This window comes from Gorilla gorilla, chromosome 16, assembly GCF_029281585.2.
Source record: "Gorilla gorilla gorilla isolate KB3781 chromosome 16, NHGRI_mGorGor1-v2.1_pri, whole genome shotgun sequence".
Taxonomy (NCBI): Eukaryota; Metazoa; Chordata; class Mammalia; order Primates; family Hominidae; genus Gorilla; species Gorilla gorilla.
Window position 1 is genome coordinate 50,671,591 of NC_073240.2, and position 16,511 is coordinate 50,688,101.

The 16,511-nt window shown below is 38.8% G+C and overlaps 1 protein-coding gene across 3 annotated transcripts in view; it reads right to left on the bottom strand.

The window, feature by feature from the left end:
- The window catches only part of ATP8B4 (ATPase phospholipid transporting 8B4 (putative)), a 283,542-nt gene that overhangs the window by 34,069 nt on the left and 232,962 nt on the right, over positions 1-16,511 (bottom strand). For all 3 annotated transcript variants that reach the window (XM_055362981.2, XM_019011219.4, XM_063698541.1), the window contains 3 exons: positions 7,586-7,733; positions 4,571-4,754; positions 3,795-4,018 (listed from right to left, as the gene is read on the bottom strand). In XM_055362981.2, the coding sequence (XP_055218956.2) occupies positions 3,795-4,018; positions 4,571-4,754; positions 7,586-7,733 (556 nt within the window). The remainder of the gene's footprint in view (positions 1-3,794; positions 4,019-4,570; positions 4,755-7,585; positions 7,734-16,511) is intronic.

Genomic DNA, 16,511 nt, shown 5'->3' on the forward strand with positions numbered 1-16,511 from the left:
AAAATACTGCCACATGCTACAACATGGATGAATCTTGAGGACACTATGCTAAGTGAAATAAGCGTGTCACAAAAAGACAAATACTATATGATTCCATTTATATGAGGTATCTAAAGTAGGAAAACTCATAGAAAAAGAAAGTAGAATGGTGGTTGCCAGAGACTAGGGGAAATGCAGAGTTGTTATTTAGTGGATATAAAGTTTCAGTTTTGCAGAAAGAAAAAGTTTTAGAGATCTGTTACACAACAATGTGTACATACTTAGCACTACCGAACTCTACACTTAAAAGTAGTTAAGTTGGTAAATTTTATGTGTTTTTTTTTACCATAATTAAGCTAATATAGACCATGATTGTAAAACCTACTTCATATGGTTATTGTAACTACTGAGCTAATAAAAGTAAAACATTTAGACAATGCCTGAAACATAGTAAGTACTATTTAAATGTTAGGTATAATTATAACTTGTTTGTATCCCTACTTGTTAGTGTCAACAATATCATGATTCTACAAAGAAGCTGACCCCACAGCATTGATGCCACTACATGGGTACTGTCACTGACTGGCTGTCCTCTCCTCTCCAACAGGTGATAAGCAATTACTACTTGTCACTCTCCTGGAAAGCCTATCTACTTCTCTGACAAGTCTGGAAATAAAACCTTAAACCTTCCACAACATGAACAGCTAATAAAATTTGTCAGATCACACTTTGCCATGCCCATCAAGAGCACACTTCTTAACATACCCAGGACATAAGGTCCAGGAGGCACCACGGCCTGACACATAGCAAAGGCTTAGTGAATATTTATTAAATGAGTGAAATCCTTAAATAGTGGGACCAAAGTACCCTTTCCAGTATAAGCTTTGGTCCCAATTTGATAAGGTCATCATACAAATTGGGGCGAAGTAGATAGCAGTCCAGGACTCCTATTCAGAGGCCCAATTATTTTTATATGGTGATTGCTCCTCTGCCTAAAAAAAGGTATCCTGCCCTATTTAAATCAGACAAGAACCAGCCAAAACACCTGGAAAATCCACTCTATGTCTTTCCTAGAATGAAAGGATGTATAAATAACTAAGAAATGTATCACCTGTAGCCCAATTAACTATTGTATCATATTAATATTAACACAACTGAGAAAAACAGCATTCCATATTCTGAAATCAGTTCCATAACCGCATTTAGATCTTAAGACCCTGAGCCCCTTTGCCACAGCGGTGATCAGGCTGCACATGTTTAAACAGACCAGATCCAGAGCCTGCAGGGATGGCCCCTGGGGTGGGCAGAGTAAGTGGCAACTGTGTGAGTGACTGTAGGCATGTCGGAATGGCTCTCTTTGCTGCACCTGCCTCAAGCATGGGAAAGGACTATAGAAACACCCACCAACATGAAATGACTAGAAGGCCTTCTATATGGCAGGTAACATTCAAGATTTTATTACAGATGTATCCATGAGTTAGATGTACTTCTTTTCCTCAAGGAGCTAATGGTTAAGCTAGGTAAGATATAATAGACTGGCTAAACTGGGGAAAGAAATCCTGTACCATGAACAGACATCCCTTTTCCACCTGACCCTGTCTTAGTGCAGGTAAAATATGCTTCAGGGACAGTGGTCTGACAAGAGGGCTGAAAGGATTTTAAATCCTCTGGAAAAATTCAACTGGGGGAGATCAGCTGTTGGCTTAACTGGCCCCTGTTCATTAGATGAATAGGGTCTAATGTTGTTGACAAAACAAAAAGTCAGCTGATTGGACTTTACTCTGGTCTGGGTTCAAGGTAGCAGAACTTGGGATATTCTTCTAGGTTTTCTAGCCCAGTGGTTCTCAAAGTACAGTTCTAGGGGCTAGAGCCCAGTGGGCAGTGCTTTAACCAGCCCTCCAGGTGATTCCCATGCACGCTAAAGCTTGAGAACCACTGGTCCAACCCAATACACTGGCTTAAGAAAGAACACAGATGGTCAACTGGGACTAACAATGGATTCAAAATGAAGATTGTGCAATTAACTAGAGCTTTCAGTGTAAAAAAACAAAAGGGAAAGGAAGGGACACAGAAAAGAAACATGTTAGTTAAATCAAACATTTCAGAAACCTAATCACAGACAGGTGGTGTGCCTTACAGCTGGGTTCAACCATCAAGCTGCTCATGTCTTTGGGGCAATTATTGTTCTCCCTTGTTGTTCTCTTTTAAAATGCAAATACCAGTGAAAGAATAAAAATTCTAGTTGCTTAACATCTGGCTCTGACCAATTTTATCAGAACCCAGAAAATGACCTAAATGTAGAGGTTAGAAGTCATTGAACGTTAGTTTCAACTTCACAGTTTTAACAGACAACTTAGTGGAACAGTTGCCTATTCAAGCTTTGTGTGTCTGCAAATACAAATCACTGACTACTCTTCTGTGTTCTAAGAGTTTTTAAATGGGGTTTGTCCCTTCATAGTCTTGAGATTCTTCAGCCTTAAGCCTTTGGAATATGAAAATTAGATCTCTTAGAAACACCCGTTAGCAGATGGTCTTGCTTTGTTCTTATGTGGAAGGAAAATCAACAGACTAGGAAGCCACAGGCCACATTCCGATGCTTGTCTTTGTTGGACAAAGGAGGAATTATGAGCATGCAAATATCCCCAGCCCCATGCCTACTCTGAAGTAGCACTAAGATAACTTCTACTTCTGAGTAGCTAAAATCAAGACTCTGCTTTACTTCAACTGTCAAAAGATTAACAAAAAAAAGGCAAAAATATCGACATAATCTACTCTTAGTTTAGGACATGTTATCCTAAAAAGAGAAAATTAGGAATGGGAACAGGTGTGCCTCACTTTAAGAAATCTCAATCTCCCAGAAGAAGGAAAAAATGTTGAAAATGTATTTTCATTGTAAAAAGGAATTCACTAATCTCCCTTAGCACATGTAAGAAGAAGATGCCAAGATTTCATTTATCCTCAGTCTTTTTGAATAAAACCATTTTTAAAAAATCACCTTCATGCATATCGTTGAATCCAGTGTCATTGATTAAACCCAAAGAAGGGAAGAACAACTGAATAAATCTCTGAGTGTTATGGTTACCATTTCATTTTCAAGGACAATCTTTTTCTTGTATTGTTGTTCAAAATGTCAGTGCCATATCTACATTTAAGTTTTTGGTAAAAAATTTTTTAAATTTATAAGTATATTTAAATGATATAGACATTACATTTTACAGTTGATTCATTGGGTCAAAACTTTTCTGATATTGAAGATGTGTGGTTAAATAACTATTCTTTAATGTATAAGAAGCGATATAAAAATAGAATCCTAATTTATACATTTGCTAATTTTCTTTCTTCCTACCAACATTATCTATAGATCAACTTTTAGCTGATGAATTGCTGTCTAAACAGCTTTGATGTCAGAGTACCAATCAGTCCAGATACATTTAGTGTGTTGGATAAGAAACCATCTTCCCAGTAAAGATACCTCAATATTTCTTATTAGTGATTTGCAGACTTCTGTTCTAAATTAAAACTCTACAACAAGCTTACCTGTCATCATACCAAAAACATTTCAACAAAAACTAAAGTATGCATGGAAGGAGTACTCACTGGTTGACTATCTAAATAACAAAATAAATAAATAAAATTCCTGCTAGATACATATTCTTCTTGGGTGCAAAGCTCAAGTCAACTATCAATTACATAACTGTAATACTGTTACTTGAATCAGCCATTAAAAAATGCTCTGAATTTATTAGTAAAGAGCTATGAAGAAGAGTCATTTGTAATATCATACCAAAAAAAAAAAGAAAAATGCTTTTACCAACCTGGGCTGAGAAACCACAGAAGAAACCAAACCAGAAATGCACAAGTGTAAATGCAAAATTCTTATAGAAGAAATAGCATAAGAATTTGCACATTCGGAAATAAGACCACCTTCCATGAACAAGGAGAAGCCTTTGGAGATATCTAAACTGTGCAAATGAATAGTCGCTGGCTAAGACTGCTTGCAATCCTTCCTGGCCGCTGATGCCAACACCAATGTGAGCACCTGCAAAGGAAAGAGGAACACTGTCATTCCCAAAACAAAGCCACGATCTCTTTCGGAAATTTGTCATTCCTCTTTTATTTACGGAAAACTTACAGCCATTGCAATTATAATTTTTCACATATATTATCTCATGAAACACTTATGATAGATATTTATCTTAGTTTTACAAAAGAGAAAATCAGCCTCAGAAAAGTTCAGTGACTTACAGAAGTTTTTACAATTTGTAAGAGGCAAAGATGGGGTTAAAGTCACATGTTACAAATGTGGGTCTGGTGTTCTTTCCTCTACACCGTAGCTACTTACTTCCTCAAATAGTAAAAGGTGAATGATGTCTTTTTCTAGCCTAAAAATACACAAATGGTTTATTTAAAGACAAAGAAATTTTGTTATGAATACTAATAATGGTGGTAGCCTTGGACCCAGAAGTATCATTCATTTTAGAATCACTGGCAAAATTAAATTTTAATGCAATCTAGTGATTATATGTTGCCAAATGCTGAAACTGAGGACCCCGTGTATGAAGCATACCCCATTGAGCAAATATTCTCTTACTTTTAATCATGCTGACATCATTGGCTCCATCACCAATGGCCAAAGTAACAGCATTTCTGTACTTCTTCACCAGCTCTACCACTTGGGCTTTCTGGAGTGGAGTGACCCTGCAGCAAATTACAGTCTTACACATGCAAGCAAGTTCTAGGAGATCATTCTTGACATCACTTTCTAGGGCATGAGCCTGTGTGATTAAAAATAAAATTCAAACAAGAACAGGAAACAATAAATGAGGGTTGAGAAACAAGACAAATGTCTTGTTTTGTTTGCTAAAACCATTTCATTTGTTTGCTAAACCATTTCATTCACTCCAAAAAGTCATTGTTGATTCAGAATCACACAAGCAACAAAAACCAAAGAAATGAGTATTGAACTCCTAAGCAAATTTTAAAATACTACTAAGGAATTTTAAAATAAAAATAAACGAAACTGCCATTTATATGTCTTCCTTGATATCATGCTGCACTGGAGAGAGAGAGTTAAATGCTGGAGAAGTTCTAGAAACCATTAAAATTGATGAAAACAAAAGACAGAACCTATCTACCAGCTCACCAAGTTTAGAATGAACTACAAATGATGATGTTTTGTTTATTCTATCTGATGGGCTTTTTGTTTCTTTGCACTGTTGTTTTGTATATTTAGTTTGTTGTGATTGTTAATGTGCAGGCAAAATGAAAAGCAGATGATCTGGGGATTGTCCCTTGAAGAACATAGTGACTAAAACCCAGAGAGGCCTGTGCAAAAGGGGGGCACGCAAGCTACGTCACAGACAGGGTTCCTCAACCATTTCTACTCTTGCTCCTATCCAAATGCATAAGAGCCTTTAGCTATACCAAGAAATCACTAAAAAAGATAGCACAATCCCTTCCAATTAACTGTGCAATTTTTTTCCTAGAAAATGTTTTACTGTAAATTCTTTAATAAACACATTAAGAGGAAACAAATCCACTTACACTTTGAGTCATCAGTATCTTTGAGTGAATCTTTAGCAAGACATTCACAGCCCATCACAATCTGGCCCCTGCATTCCTTTTGAGTTTTATCTTCTATCACCACTTTTAAGTCTACACTTTTTTCCCATCATGCTAAATTGCTTGTTCCTCATGATGGAATGGGCTCTTTCTTGCCTCTGTGCCTTTGTACTTGCCATTACCTCTACTTGAAAATACCACTCTCTCCAGGAAGTCTTCCCTGATTCACCCACAAGGAAGTAAATTTGTCTCCCTCTGTGCTCTCAAAGCATTGTGTTCATTCCTCTTTTAGAGTATTTGTCATACCACTGTGTGATTATCTCACCCACTAGACAGCAATCCCTAAAACGAGAACCATGTTCTATTCACAGTCTTATCCTCAGACTTTAGCACTGTGACTGGGGCACGCTTAATAAAAATGTCAATGGATGAATGGCTGGATGGGTAAATGAATATAAAAACATAACTCAGTACAGAAAATTCTCATGTTCAAACCTATAATTCCTAGGTGAAATTGTGAGTTGGCATTTTCAAATATTACCACTCTTTCTGAAAGAGAAAACAGATAATTGTCTGTCTTGCCTAGAATGGTCTCTTTCTCTCTCTTTTATTATCAGCAAGTGAAAAACTATGCTAAGACTCTGAGAAAAAACAAAGGCCCAATTACACTCTGCAAAGCATCAGGATTTGAGCAAATTAGAATCATGATTTAAAAAAAAAAAAAAAGAAAAAGCTTTCTGACCATACTAGCAAAAACATAGTCAAGTCTCCTTAAATTAAAAATGGCATGTCATGGTTCCATGAGTTTCAGGCTTTGAATATGATGGTGTTCTTGAAAAGCATCTATCTTACCTCCTTCTTTCAATGCACTTAGAGACAGAGAGAGAGAATGGTATAAATTATCACCTGACTACTCTAATGCCACCATACATTGGATTCTTTGAGCCTGAGAGAAAGTCAAAGTATAACTCATAACGTTCCCTTTCCATATTGTGGTCTCTGGGGAATTCAGCTTGGGGGCCACCAGCTTTAAGACCCAGATGACAGTCGTAATTTTCAGTTACTGTTCTTCTGTGCATAAAGGAATTTTGTGTCATGTGGACAAACTTTCAACTGAGTTTGGCCTGCAGCTGAGCTCTGTAACTTTCCATGGTGTAGAAGGCAACACATCATTATGTCTGGAATCCAGCTGGATAATGCTCTAAGCACTAAGAGCTAACAACAGACAGCTGATCGCAAGGGAGAAAACACAATATCCTCATACCCAACTTCTTTTGTCCTCTAAGAAACTGTCTACAAGGAGATACATTTATTGTCCAAACCCTAAAGTGAAAAATGATCATCAAAGCCAGAGAAAGATGTGAGATTAATTCTTTGTGCATATAAATTATAATTTCACTGGAGTGTAATTGGAGCTTTTGTATTTTAAATTAGAAACTCAGAAGAGTATTTTCATGTTTGTTCAAGATTCAGAATCTGAACTACATTAAAAGTACAATGCAAGTTCATTCTATTAGGACAAGAACCAGATTTCCTAATCAAAGCAAATTGTTTGGCATTGCTGTAAAATGCTGCTATTTAGAAAAACCACTAGAGGTATCTTACTGGCAATAATTTCGTATAGTAATTACATGAAGGTCAGGTTGTGCTCCACAAATCACAAACATTAGTAAGAGCAATAATTATAATACATCCACCCAGTTGCATTATTTTAATTAAATAACAGTGAGCTGTAACACTCCCCTCTAGAAAGGCACTTAAATAATACTGCTAAGTGGTCTATAGTCATTTAGACAAGATTGATATTCTGTGAATTTAGCATTTCTTTGGAGCCTCCCCTTTACTGTGGTGATCCAAATAATAATGTATGAGATATATATTAGAAGTTTCCTTTCCCTTTGCAAACAGGAAATCATCGCATATGCCCTGTATCTAGTAGTGACATTTGTCTGGAAAAGACAAAGGAGGTCTCATTATGATAGCACAAAAGAGATGATTATTGCAGTGAAGAAAAAGAAAGGACAAAAACCTTAGGCAAACTCACCAAACTGTGGCCATTTATGATTAAGGCATAATCTCCTGTTATGGTTTCTTCTACAATAGAATCCAACTCCAGCTGCTGGTTTTTTTCACAAACTACATGGCCATTGGAAAAATTTCTGTTTTGTCCAAACAAATTTTGTTTTGCTTTCCTTAAAGGAGAGGGTGAAAAGTGAAACATAACAAAGCATACAGAGCATGCCTACTAATTCTAACAAGAAACTTGCCTAGAGGTAAATTTATTTCACCACTATTCAGAGAGAATATGGCATAAGACCCAGTTTCAGTAAGCAAGCTGGATAATTATTTGTGATGGGAATATCATAGCAAATTTCCAAATTCCAGGATGTAGGAGAGTAAACATAATGAAAATACAATATCTTAAATGTTTAAAATGACCTGAAAGCTAAATCACCATCTTGAGCTGTGTTTGAACTAGGGGATCTTGATAGATTTGGTACTTAAGATTGTCTGAGCTTCAAGGGCTTAAGAACCACTATCTGGCAGGCATGCTGTTAAATAATGGAAAGCACAAGCCTAAAGACAATTGATGAAATCTTCTAGGAATTCCAGGACATCTATATATAAAATAAATTCATCAATTTGAGGTACAATGTAATATGATCCAGCTTAAAATAGTCCTCTGGGAAACATATTTTTTAAAAAAATTTTAACAAGAAGAAAAATGATGGTACTTACTGAATTGGCATAGCCATTATAATAGGATAGAACATTTTAAGCAAAAATTGTATTCAGCTTAAAACATAGAATATATCTTCTAGGAAAAAAACTAGACACCAAAGTATAGAGGGTTGTTCCAAATGGAAACGCCCTCCAAATGCTCTAGATCTAATTAGCAGTAGCTATAAAACAATCCTGCTCACATCCCATGCATCTCTGCCATCTAAGAGGAAGATTGTATGGTGACATAGCACACTTAGAAGTGGCATTCTACTGTTCTCTCCAAAATGGAAAGATGATGCCTTTAAAGGAAGGGAAATTCCTCTTCAAGAACAGTTGAGTGCAGGCTTTGAAGTAACATAAGGCAAGCTGACAAACCTACAGAAGCTTCAACCACGACCAGAGAACTATCCAGCATGGGTCATAACTGGCATTTACAAAATGAGCACTCAGGAGAACATGGAGAGTGAGAGAAGACCAGAAAGTGAATATCGTGTCTTTTGGCGAAATGAAATTACTCATCCTGTGTAGAAAATGTTTATTAAAATGGTTTTATGCTGAGGCTCCTCTGAAAGAAGAGAATGTCCACTTACCAAAACAACTGTTTTAGCCCTCAGCTGTCTAATTATTTGAAAATGTAACACCAATTGTTTACATACTAAGTTTAAAAATAAAAATGATACAAAAAGATACATTGACTTCTAGCTCAATATCTCCTTCTGCTGTCCAAGACCAAAATCACATCTGCATTTAGGAACCCAGAGGTCACATGGTTCTAAGAATGATATCACACATTTAACAATCAGTTTGCAGAATCAAAGAAAAAGATGTATAAAGTCAGAGTGCTATGTGTGAAATTTAGGGAGTTACAAAGGGGAGAGGGAGGTAGAACAGACACGAAAAATCATTGTTTTAAGTGAGAGGATCAGACTTTCCCATCAGATAACTCTGTCAGGGAATCCTCCTCACAGTCATGAAAATGTACAGTGCCAAATAATAAAGAAAGCAAGGGAGACAAGTTCCTTGGAAATGAACATTTCTCTGACAGTGTTGCAGAGCTCATAAATTGTGACTTCAGAAAGCACCACAGGGAAAACATCTCCTGAGTACTCCTTTTGAGTAAAGTTCTCACTCGCTGTATAAATGACTCAATCTGTTTTCCCCTTAGAGAGTGAAAACATTCCAAAGAAGGGTGAAGTTCATGAAAGTATTGGCTGAAATTCTATTTACTTAGGATTTTTTTCTCCTTAAACTGTCTTCCTAACATCTCACATGAACCCTTTTCCAGGCAGAAAAGGGACAGTTTTTCTGGCTCTGCTGAAATTGTCACTGCACTTTCTCTGTACAGGCCAACGTCTCTTGGCCAGATTGGGCTTTCATATTTTTAGACCTTTGCCCACGCTCTGTAGCTGTCATTTCTTTTTCTTCCTGGAATTTAGCTCTTCAAACACCAGCTGGTTCTCACAAAAACGATTTATTAGGAAGGGAAAAAGCTACACATAACTCCCTTCAATGACTATGAGCTATACATTTTTGAAGCGTAACACACAATGCTTAACCACATAATACAAATAACGAATGCTAAAACAAAAGAGTGCCTGTTTTTTCCAAGCTGCGTAATGAAGGGCAGTTTATTACAATTCTTGGCATGCAGAATTGCATTAACAGTTGAGGCAACTGTGGCATTCACAGCCCCATGTCACTACAAGCACAGCAAAGCATAGTTAGGCACATACTGGCTTGCATACAACCTATAAAGAAGAAAAGAGGATGGTTGGAAAAAAGAGTCGTTTAGTCAGTCCTCTTAAGGCACTCTATATTGAAAGGTTAAATTGATCTGTTGTGGCCAGGCACAGTGGCTCATGCCTGTAATCCCAGCATTTGGGGAGGCTGAGGCGGGCAGATCACCTGAGGTCAGGAGTTCAAGACCAACCTGAACAACATAGAGAAACCCCCATCTCTACTAAAAATACAAAATTAGCTAGGCTTGGTGGCACATGCCTGTAATCCTAGCTACTCGGGAGGCTGAGGCAGGAGAATCACTTGAACCTGGGAGGCGGAGGTTGCAGTGAGCCAAGATGGTGCCATTGCACTCCAGCCTGGGCAACAAGAGCAAAACTCCGTCTCAAAAAAAAAAAAAAAAAAAAAAAAAATCGATCTGTTGGGAAATGGATCGAAACCATGACATCCTGTTTAAAAGAAGAAAATCTGGACTTTGATATGAAAGCTGGAGCTTTGAGCTTGGAACCTGGAAACCTGGGTTCAGACTGCCTCTGACATCTTATGTTTGTTTCCACAGTTGAGTTATCTGACCTCTAGCCACTTGATTAGCCAGCGACAGATCCATGGCTAGAACCTACGTCTTCACATTCACAGTTCTTGGTCTACTGCACCAAGCTGGTTTACACATAGAGTCAGCCACAGACTGCCTCTAGGTTGGACTAAGACACAGTGCTGGAGGGACAGTTTTAAGGGACAGCACTACCCTGCCAACAGTAGAGAAAGGGAGAAAGTACACGAAATTTTGATTTGAATTCCCAGTGCCATTCCTTACTACCCTACCTGAGAGACCTTTAAGATGTTCAACCACTGAACCAGTTTCATTATTAGAGTTCAGGAAATGGGACCAGCCAATCAGTTTGGCTAGTGCCCCAAGCAGTCAAAATAGATCATGAAAACTTGGGCTGCTGCACCAGTGTGTGCCAGAAGATCTACAAGATTACCTGAGTAAGTGCTCTAAAATTTTATGATTCATGAGAGAAATTTAATGTACTAAAACATTTTTCCTGGGTGACTAGGGGTTAGGAATTAGGATCAAAATGCATTTTGTTTGGCCTGCACAGTGTCTTAAAGAATCTCTATGGCTTTATGGCCAACATGATGTTCCCACTCACCAAAGGCCCCATCACTCCCTGATGTATAATAGATAGCCCAGATCACATGATTAATGCTATATGCCTGTTCCTGAAGCCATTTGTATTTGAGAACCCTGCACATTCAAATAAATAATTTTCCACCAAGTAGATGTTCAAAAAATACTGATGCATATTTTGTTGATTAAAGAAGAAATATCAATTCCTAGTTATATCACTGGGATACTTCTTAGAAGCAGTGGAGTCACTTTATGATTTAGTTAAAGAACATGAGTTTTTCTAATAACAAAACACGTGATCAATGCTACAAAAATGAAATACGGAATGAGTTTTCCTCTCAGATCAATCAAAATTAAATTCTCAGTCTGTTTTCCTTTCAGCAGAAGACATACGAATTGGTGAAATGTATTCAATGTAGTAATTTTCTGAGAAACCATAGCAGGGTTTAATTGTAGCTTTCTAGGCATGCCTTTAATAATAAGGCAGCTACAGCAGCAAAATTAACCCAGGACTCAAAGTGTCTAAAATGGTTTCACGACACTAAATTTGAAACAAGCCATATGTATGATATGTATAAAAATTATATATCCATGTTTATGAAATAATCTAAGCACGTTTGACAGGTTTAAATATAAGCATTTTGGTCATTTCTTTTCAATAGCTACTATTGTTCAGATCCTGTTCTTTGGTTACACTTTCTTTTTAAATGAACTCCCACTGAACTCAAAAGCATAACACAAGAAAAAGAGATGGTGCAAATTTATGATTTCAATATTTCATCCCAAAGCTGTGGGCTTAGATATAAGTAGCTGAGATTTGGAGTATAGAGAGCAACTTTGAGCAATAGCTTTTTTGGATGCCATTTTACCCCCAGTCCTAATATTAAGAAAATGCACACTACAACTATAATGATTTCTCTTACATAGAATTTTCTATCATACGTTGCCTCTCTGTCTTATACTCTAAGAATGGGGTTACCTACAAGTCTGAGTAGAAATAACATTATTTTCCAGTCAGCTGAGCAAGGTGGCCCCAAGGCTCCTGAAATATTAAGTCTAGCTGGAAATTCTTTATTTTTTTTCTTTTGAATATTTTTTCTTCTCATTAAAAAAGATAATTTTTTAGCTTTTTTCTAATTGTAAAAGCATTACACAAACACTATTACAACATCAGATGATACAAACAGCCATAAAGAAGGAAGTAAACATGATCCATAACTCTATCACCCAGAGAGAGCCACTGTTTATATCCTCCAGATCTTGATAGGCAAGGAGGTAAGGAGGTGGGTAGATGTATAGTGTTTTATACATATATGTACCTACATACACACACACACACACACACACACGCACACACACTTTTTTGCAAAAAGAGAGATCATATTACGCATGATGTTTTGTAGTCTCATTTATCATTTAACAAAAATATCATGGACATTTTCCAATGTCGAAAAATACAAAATCACTTTGAATGACTGAAGAGTGTTCCATTGCATGTATATATCATAGCATTTAACAAAATCCTTCATGGCTGGTTATTTGAGCTATTTCTCATCTCTATTATCATAAATCAATACAGCAATAAATATTCCTTTTTATACAAATTCATACATTTGTTCACTTATTTTCTTAAGGGAAATTTCTAGAAGAATCACTGGGTAAAAACTATGCATATGTGTAATTTTGAAATATATCGCTAGTTTGTCCTCTAGGGAGTTTCTGTCAACTTACAGTCCCAACAACAGCATACAAATAGTTCACATTTCTCCATATTCTTTCCACATAATGACAGTTGTGTCATCTAGTCAACCAAATGTAGTTGGATAAAATCTTGAGATATTAACTCAATCGCTCCTTTTCCCACTACTACTAGGACCACAAGTGATCCTCTCCATTTAACTAGAAACATACTTTGCTTCAGGAGGATCTGCAGAGCCAAATATAGAAGGAGAAAAATAGAACCAAACTTTTGTTTTTGAGCACCAAAATAGGGCTTTGAAACTCATAGCAGCATCATTAGTCTGAATTTCAGCAATCTGGAATTTCACTAATTGGACTTTTGGAAAAAGAAGGGGGGGATTTCTTTAAGTATCAAAAGAATAAACTTTAAATGAGTCAAGGCATTAAAATGATGACAAAAGGAGCAGAGTAGGAAGAAATTACTTTCCTTCATTTCCCATCCCAGCCTAGGGAAAGGGGACTTTGAGGAGTTTAGAAACTGATAAGTGATGGCTAAAAAAAGCCTGGGTCCTGACCTGGCCCTGGATTGGTAGTGGATGAAGGAACCATGTGGCTAATGGAATCCTCAGATAAATTTAGGGGAATCAGCAGAGTAAAGGGATTTTAGAAACTGAAGTGGCCATATAAGAACACAAGTCATCTTGGGCATAGAGAGGTGAGGAAGAGCAGCCACACTTTCCATGGTTCCCCAGCAGAGTGTGGAAGTCAGCCAAGAGGGAAAGCCAACAACAACCCTAAGACAGCAGAGACCAGACAGGAACACAGACGTGGGAAGTGCTGGATGCCAGCAGGGTAGACACTGATGAACAGTAAGAGGTGAGGCAATTGTACATCCCAGACTTGAACTAAATTTAACTGAAAATGCCTAGTTTAATTGTTCTGTCCTCAGACAGAAAGAGGTTCAAGTTCAGTTTTAGAAAATTTAATGAGTTTCTATTCTTGCATGCCTGAGCACACTCTGGGCTGTGAAACCTAGCAGTGACAAAGCCTCCTACTATTTCTCTTCACATCCAATCAAATTACAAGACCTATTCATTCTACCTCCAAAAAGCTGTCTATTTTATTCTACCCTTTCCTTCCCCACTGTTTCAGGCCTGCTGCCCTTATTGGGGAAATAGTTACAAAAGTAGTCCTTGTTGGTGGAAAGATTGGGATCAGTGGCTGAAAGAATGAAGGAAGGGAGAAGGGAGGAAATAGACAAGGAATGAGGAAGGCAAGAAAGATGCTCATGGAACAGTCATAAAGCTTTAAGTTCTTATCTAATCCCCCAAATAAAATAAGCTATAGGGTAGATATTTGTATCCCCATTTTACAAATAAGGAAACCAAGCAGACAGAGGTTATTCACATATCAAAAGTTTCCCACTCAGCCTAAGCATGAAGCTGAGATTCCAACTTGAATCCAGCTGACATGAAGCCCATACTCTTTCTCCTACATCTGCTATTTCCCCTGGAAATTTCTGCTGACTCTACTTGCTAATCTGGTGTCTGACCATTTACTCAAGTGAAGCAGTAAGATACCTTAACAACTATATTTTTAGGTTAATTATTAAAGGGAATAAAAATAAATCTGAGGTATGTTTAGGGAAACACATGGCAAGTGCACAGCCTCTGGGACCAAGCTGCCTAGATTCACATCCCACCTGAACCACGGACTACTTTGGGCAAGTTACTTACCCTCTATATACTTCAACTTCCTCATATGTCCAACAGGGAAAACAGTAATGCCTACGATTGAGTTTCTTAAGAACAAAATGAGGTAATACATGTGTACTGCCTACAATACTCTTCCAGGCACTGTCTCAAAACATTTAGCAACAGGCTTATTAAAATCTAGATCTGTTTGCATCTATCTTCCTTCAGCAAGAGTCAAGTTCTGAATGAGAGTGTTCCTTCAAGATGTACGACTAAAGGCATCTGGCAGTTGCCTCCTCCACAAAGAAGCACCAAGATAGAGAGTAGATAATCATACTTCAAATATGTCATCTAAGAGAAAATATTGGAATTCAAGAGAGAAGTGACAGGAAACACCTAAAAGAAGGAGAGGGAAACAAGGCATCCTGTCTGGCTGGGAGCCCAGAAAGGCTCTCCTGTGTAGGCAAAGTATAAGTGAGGGATGCCCAGTGGTCCACAATCTCACCACAGACTCCACTCCTAGCCATGGGAGAGCCTCTCAACCCTTTCAGACCCTGAAATTAACATAGGGAGCTGCCTGAAGACAAGGCAGTGCCATTGCCCCAGAGAGGGAGCTCACATTGGGTCCCACATACCACAAAATGACAGCAAAGTGTCATTTTGAGAGCCCAGCCCCACCAGACTGCATCCTGCCTGAGGGCCCAACAGTACCTGGCTTTCCACATTCCTGGAGCTCCACTGACATTCCCCACCTGCAGCCACCACCACTGCCACCACTGCCAACATGGCCAAAGTGCAAGACGCTGACAGCAATCCCACTACCCTTCCAGCAACAGGACTTCCTCACATTTCCACATGCCCTAAGGATAGGCTACCTTACATATAGCTGCCACCTACAGCCAAAGCACACACTTCCCAGCCACCTGCCTAAGGCTGCTACTACTAAAAGCAATCCCACTCACCCCAGCAGCCAGCACGGCCAGAGTGCAGCTACTGCCACCCCCACCTGAGCATTCCACCAGAGGCCTTGGGATAACCCGGTCCCTGCCCACCACAGCCAGCACCCATACATACCACTGGACAGCGGGGAGAAGGGGAACATACAGACAGATCTGTCCAGTCTGGCTTTGACTGCCCTCCATACCCCCCCACCCCAGTACTTGAGCATACCACCTAGGGGCCTGGGGATCACCCTGCTCCATCCACCATCCACTGCCGTGGCTCCATCCACCATCATGACCACTCCTCCCAGAGACTGGAAGACAGACTAACCCAGCCTGCCACTACCACCACAGCTAGCACCCACCTGCACTTACCACCCGTGGACCTGGGGAATGGCCTGACCAGCCTGTCACAGCCACTGCCAACACCAGCATAGGCTATTTGGGAGCCAGAGAGTTGTCCAACCACTGCTACTGCCATTCCCTATGCCATGCCTGCAGCCCAGGGGCCCAAGGTCCAGCCCACTGTTTCTACTGCTGTCACCTGAGCAAGCCTCCTGGTGGCCCAAGAATCATCCCACCAGGACACACTAATGCCAGTGCCAAATGTGCTACCCTCGGACCCAAAGACAGGCAGGCTCAGCCTACCACTGCTCCCACTGGGGCCCAAGGACTGTCCCACCTGCTGTCCCCATGCCCAATAAAACTTCACTACAGCCTCCATTAACAACCACACCCTAAGCCCCTGAGGAAGTCACAGACACCACTGGCTTTGTTTACCAAAAAAAAAAAAAAAAAGAAAGCCAAATAAATTATATGCAGACTATACTACTGCACACATCCAGAATTAAAGCCAAAGTGCCCTACCCAACCAATACCAAGATACATATTGAGGAAGTCCTCTCCTATGAAAGTAAATCCACAAAATTGGAAGAAGCGACTGTTATACCAGATGTGCAGATAGCAATGTAAGGACACAAGAAACGTGAAAAAGCTAGGAAATACAACTCCAAAGGAACACCATAATTCTCCAGTAACAGATTCCAATGAATAGGAAATTTA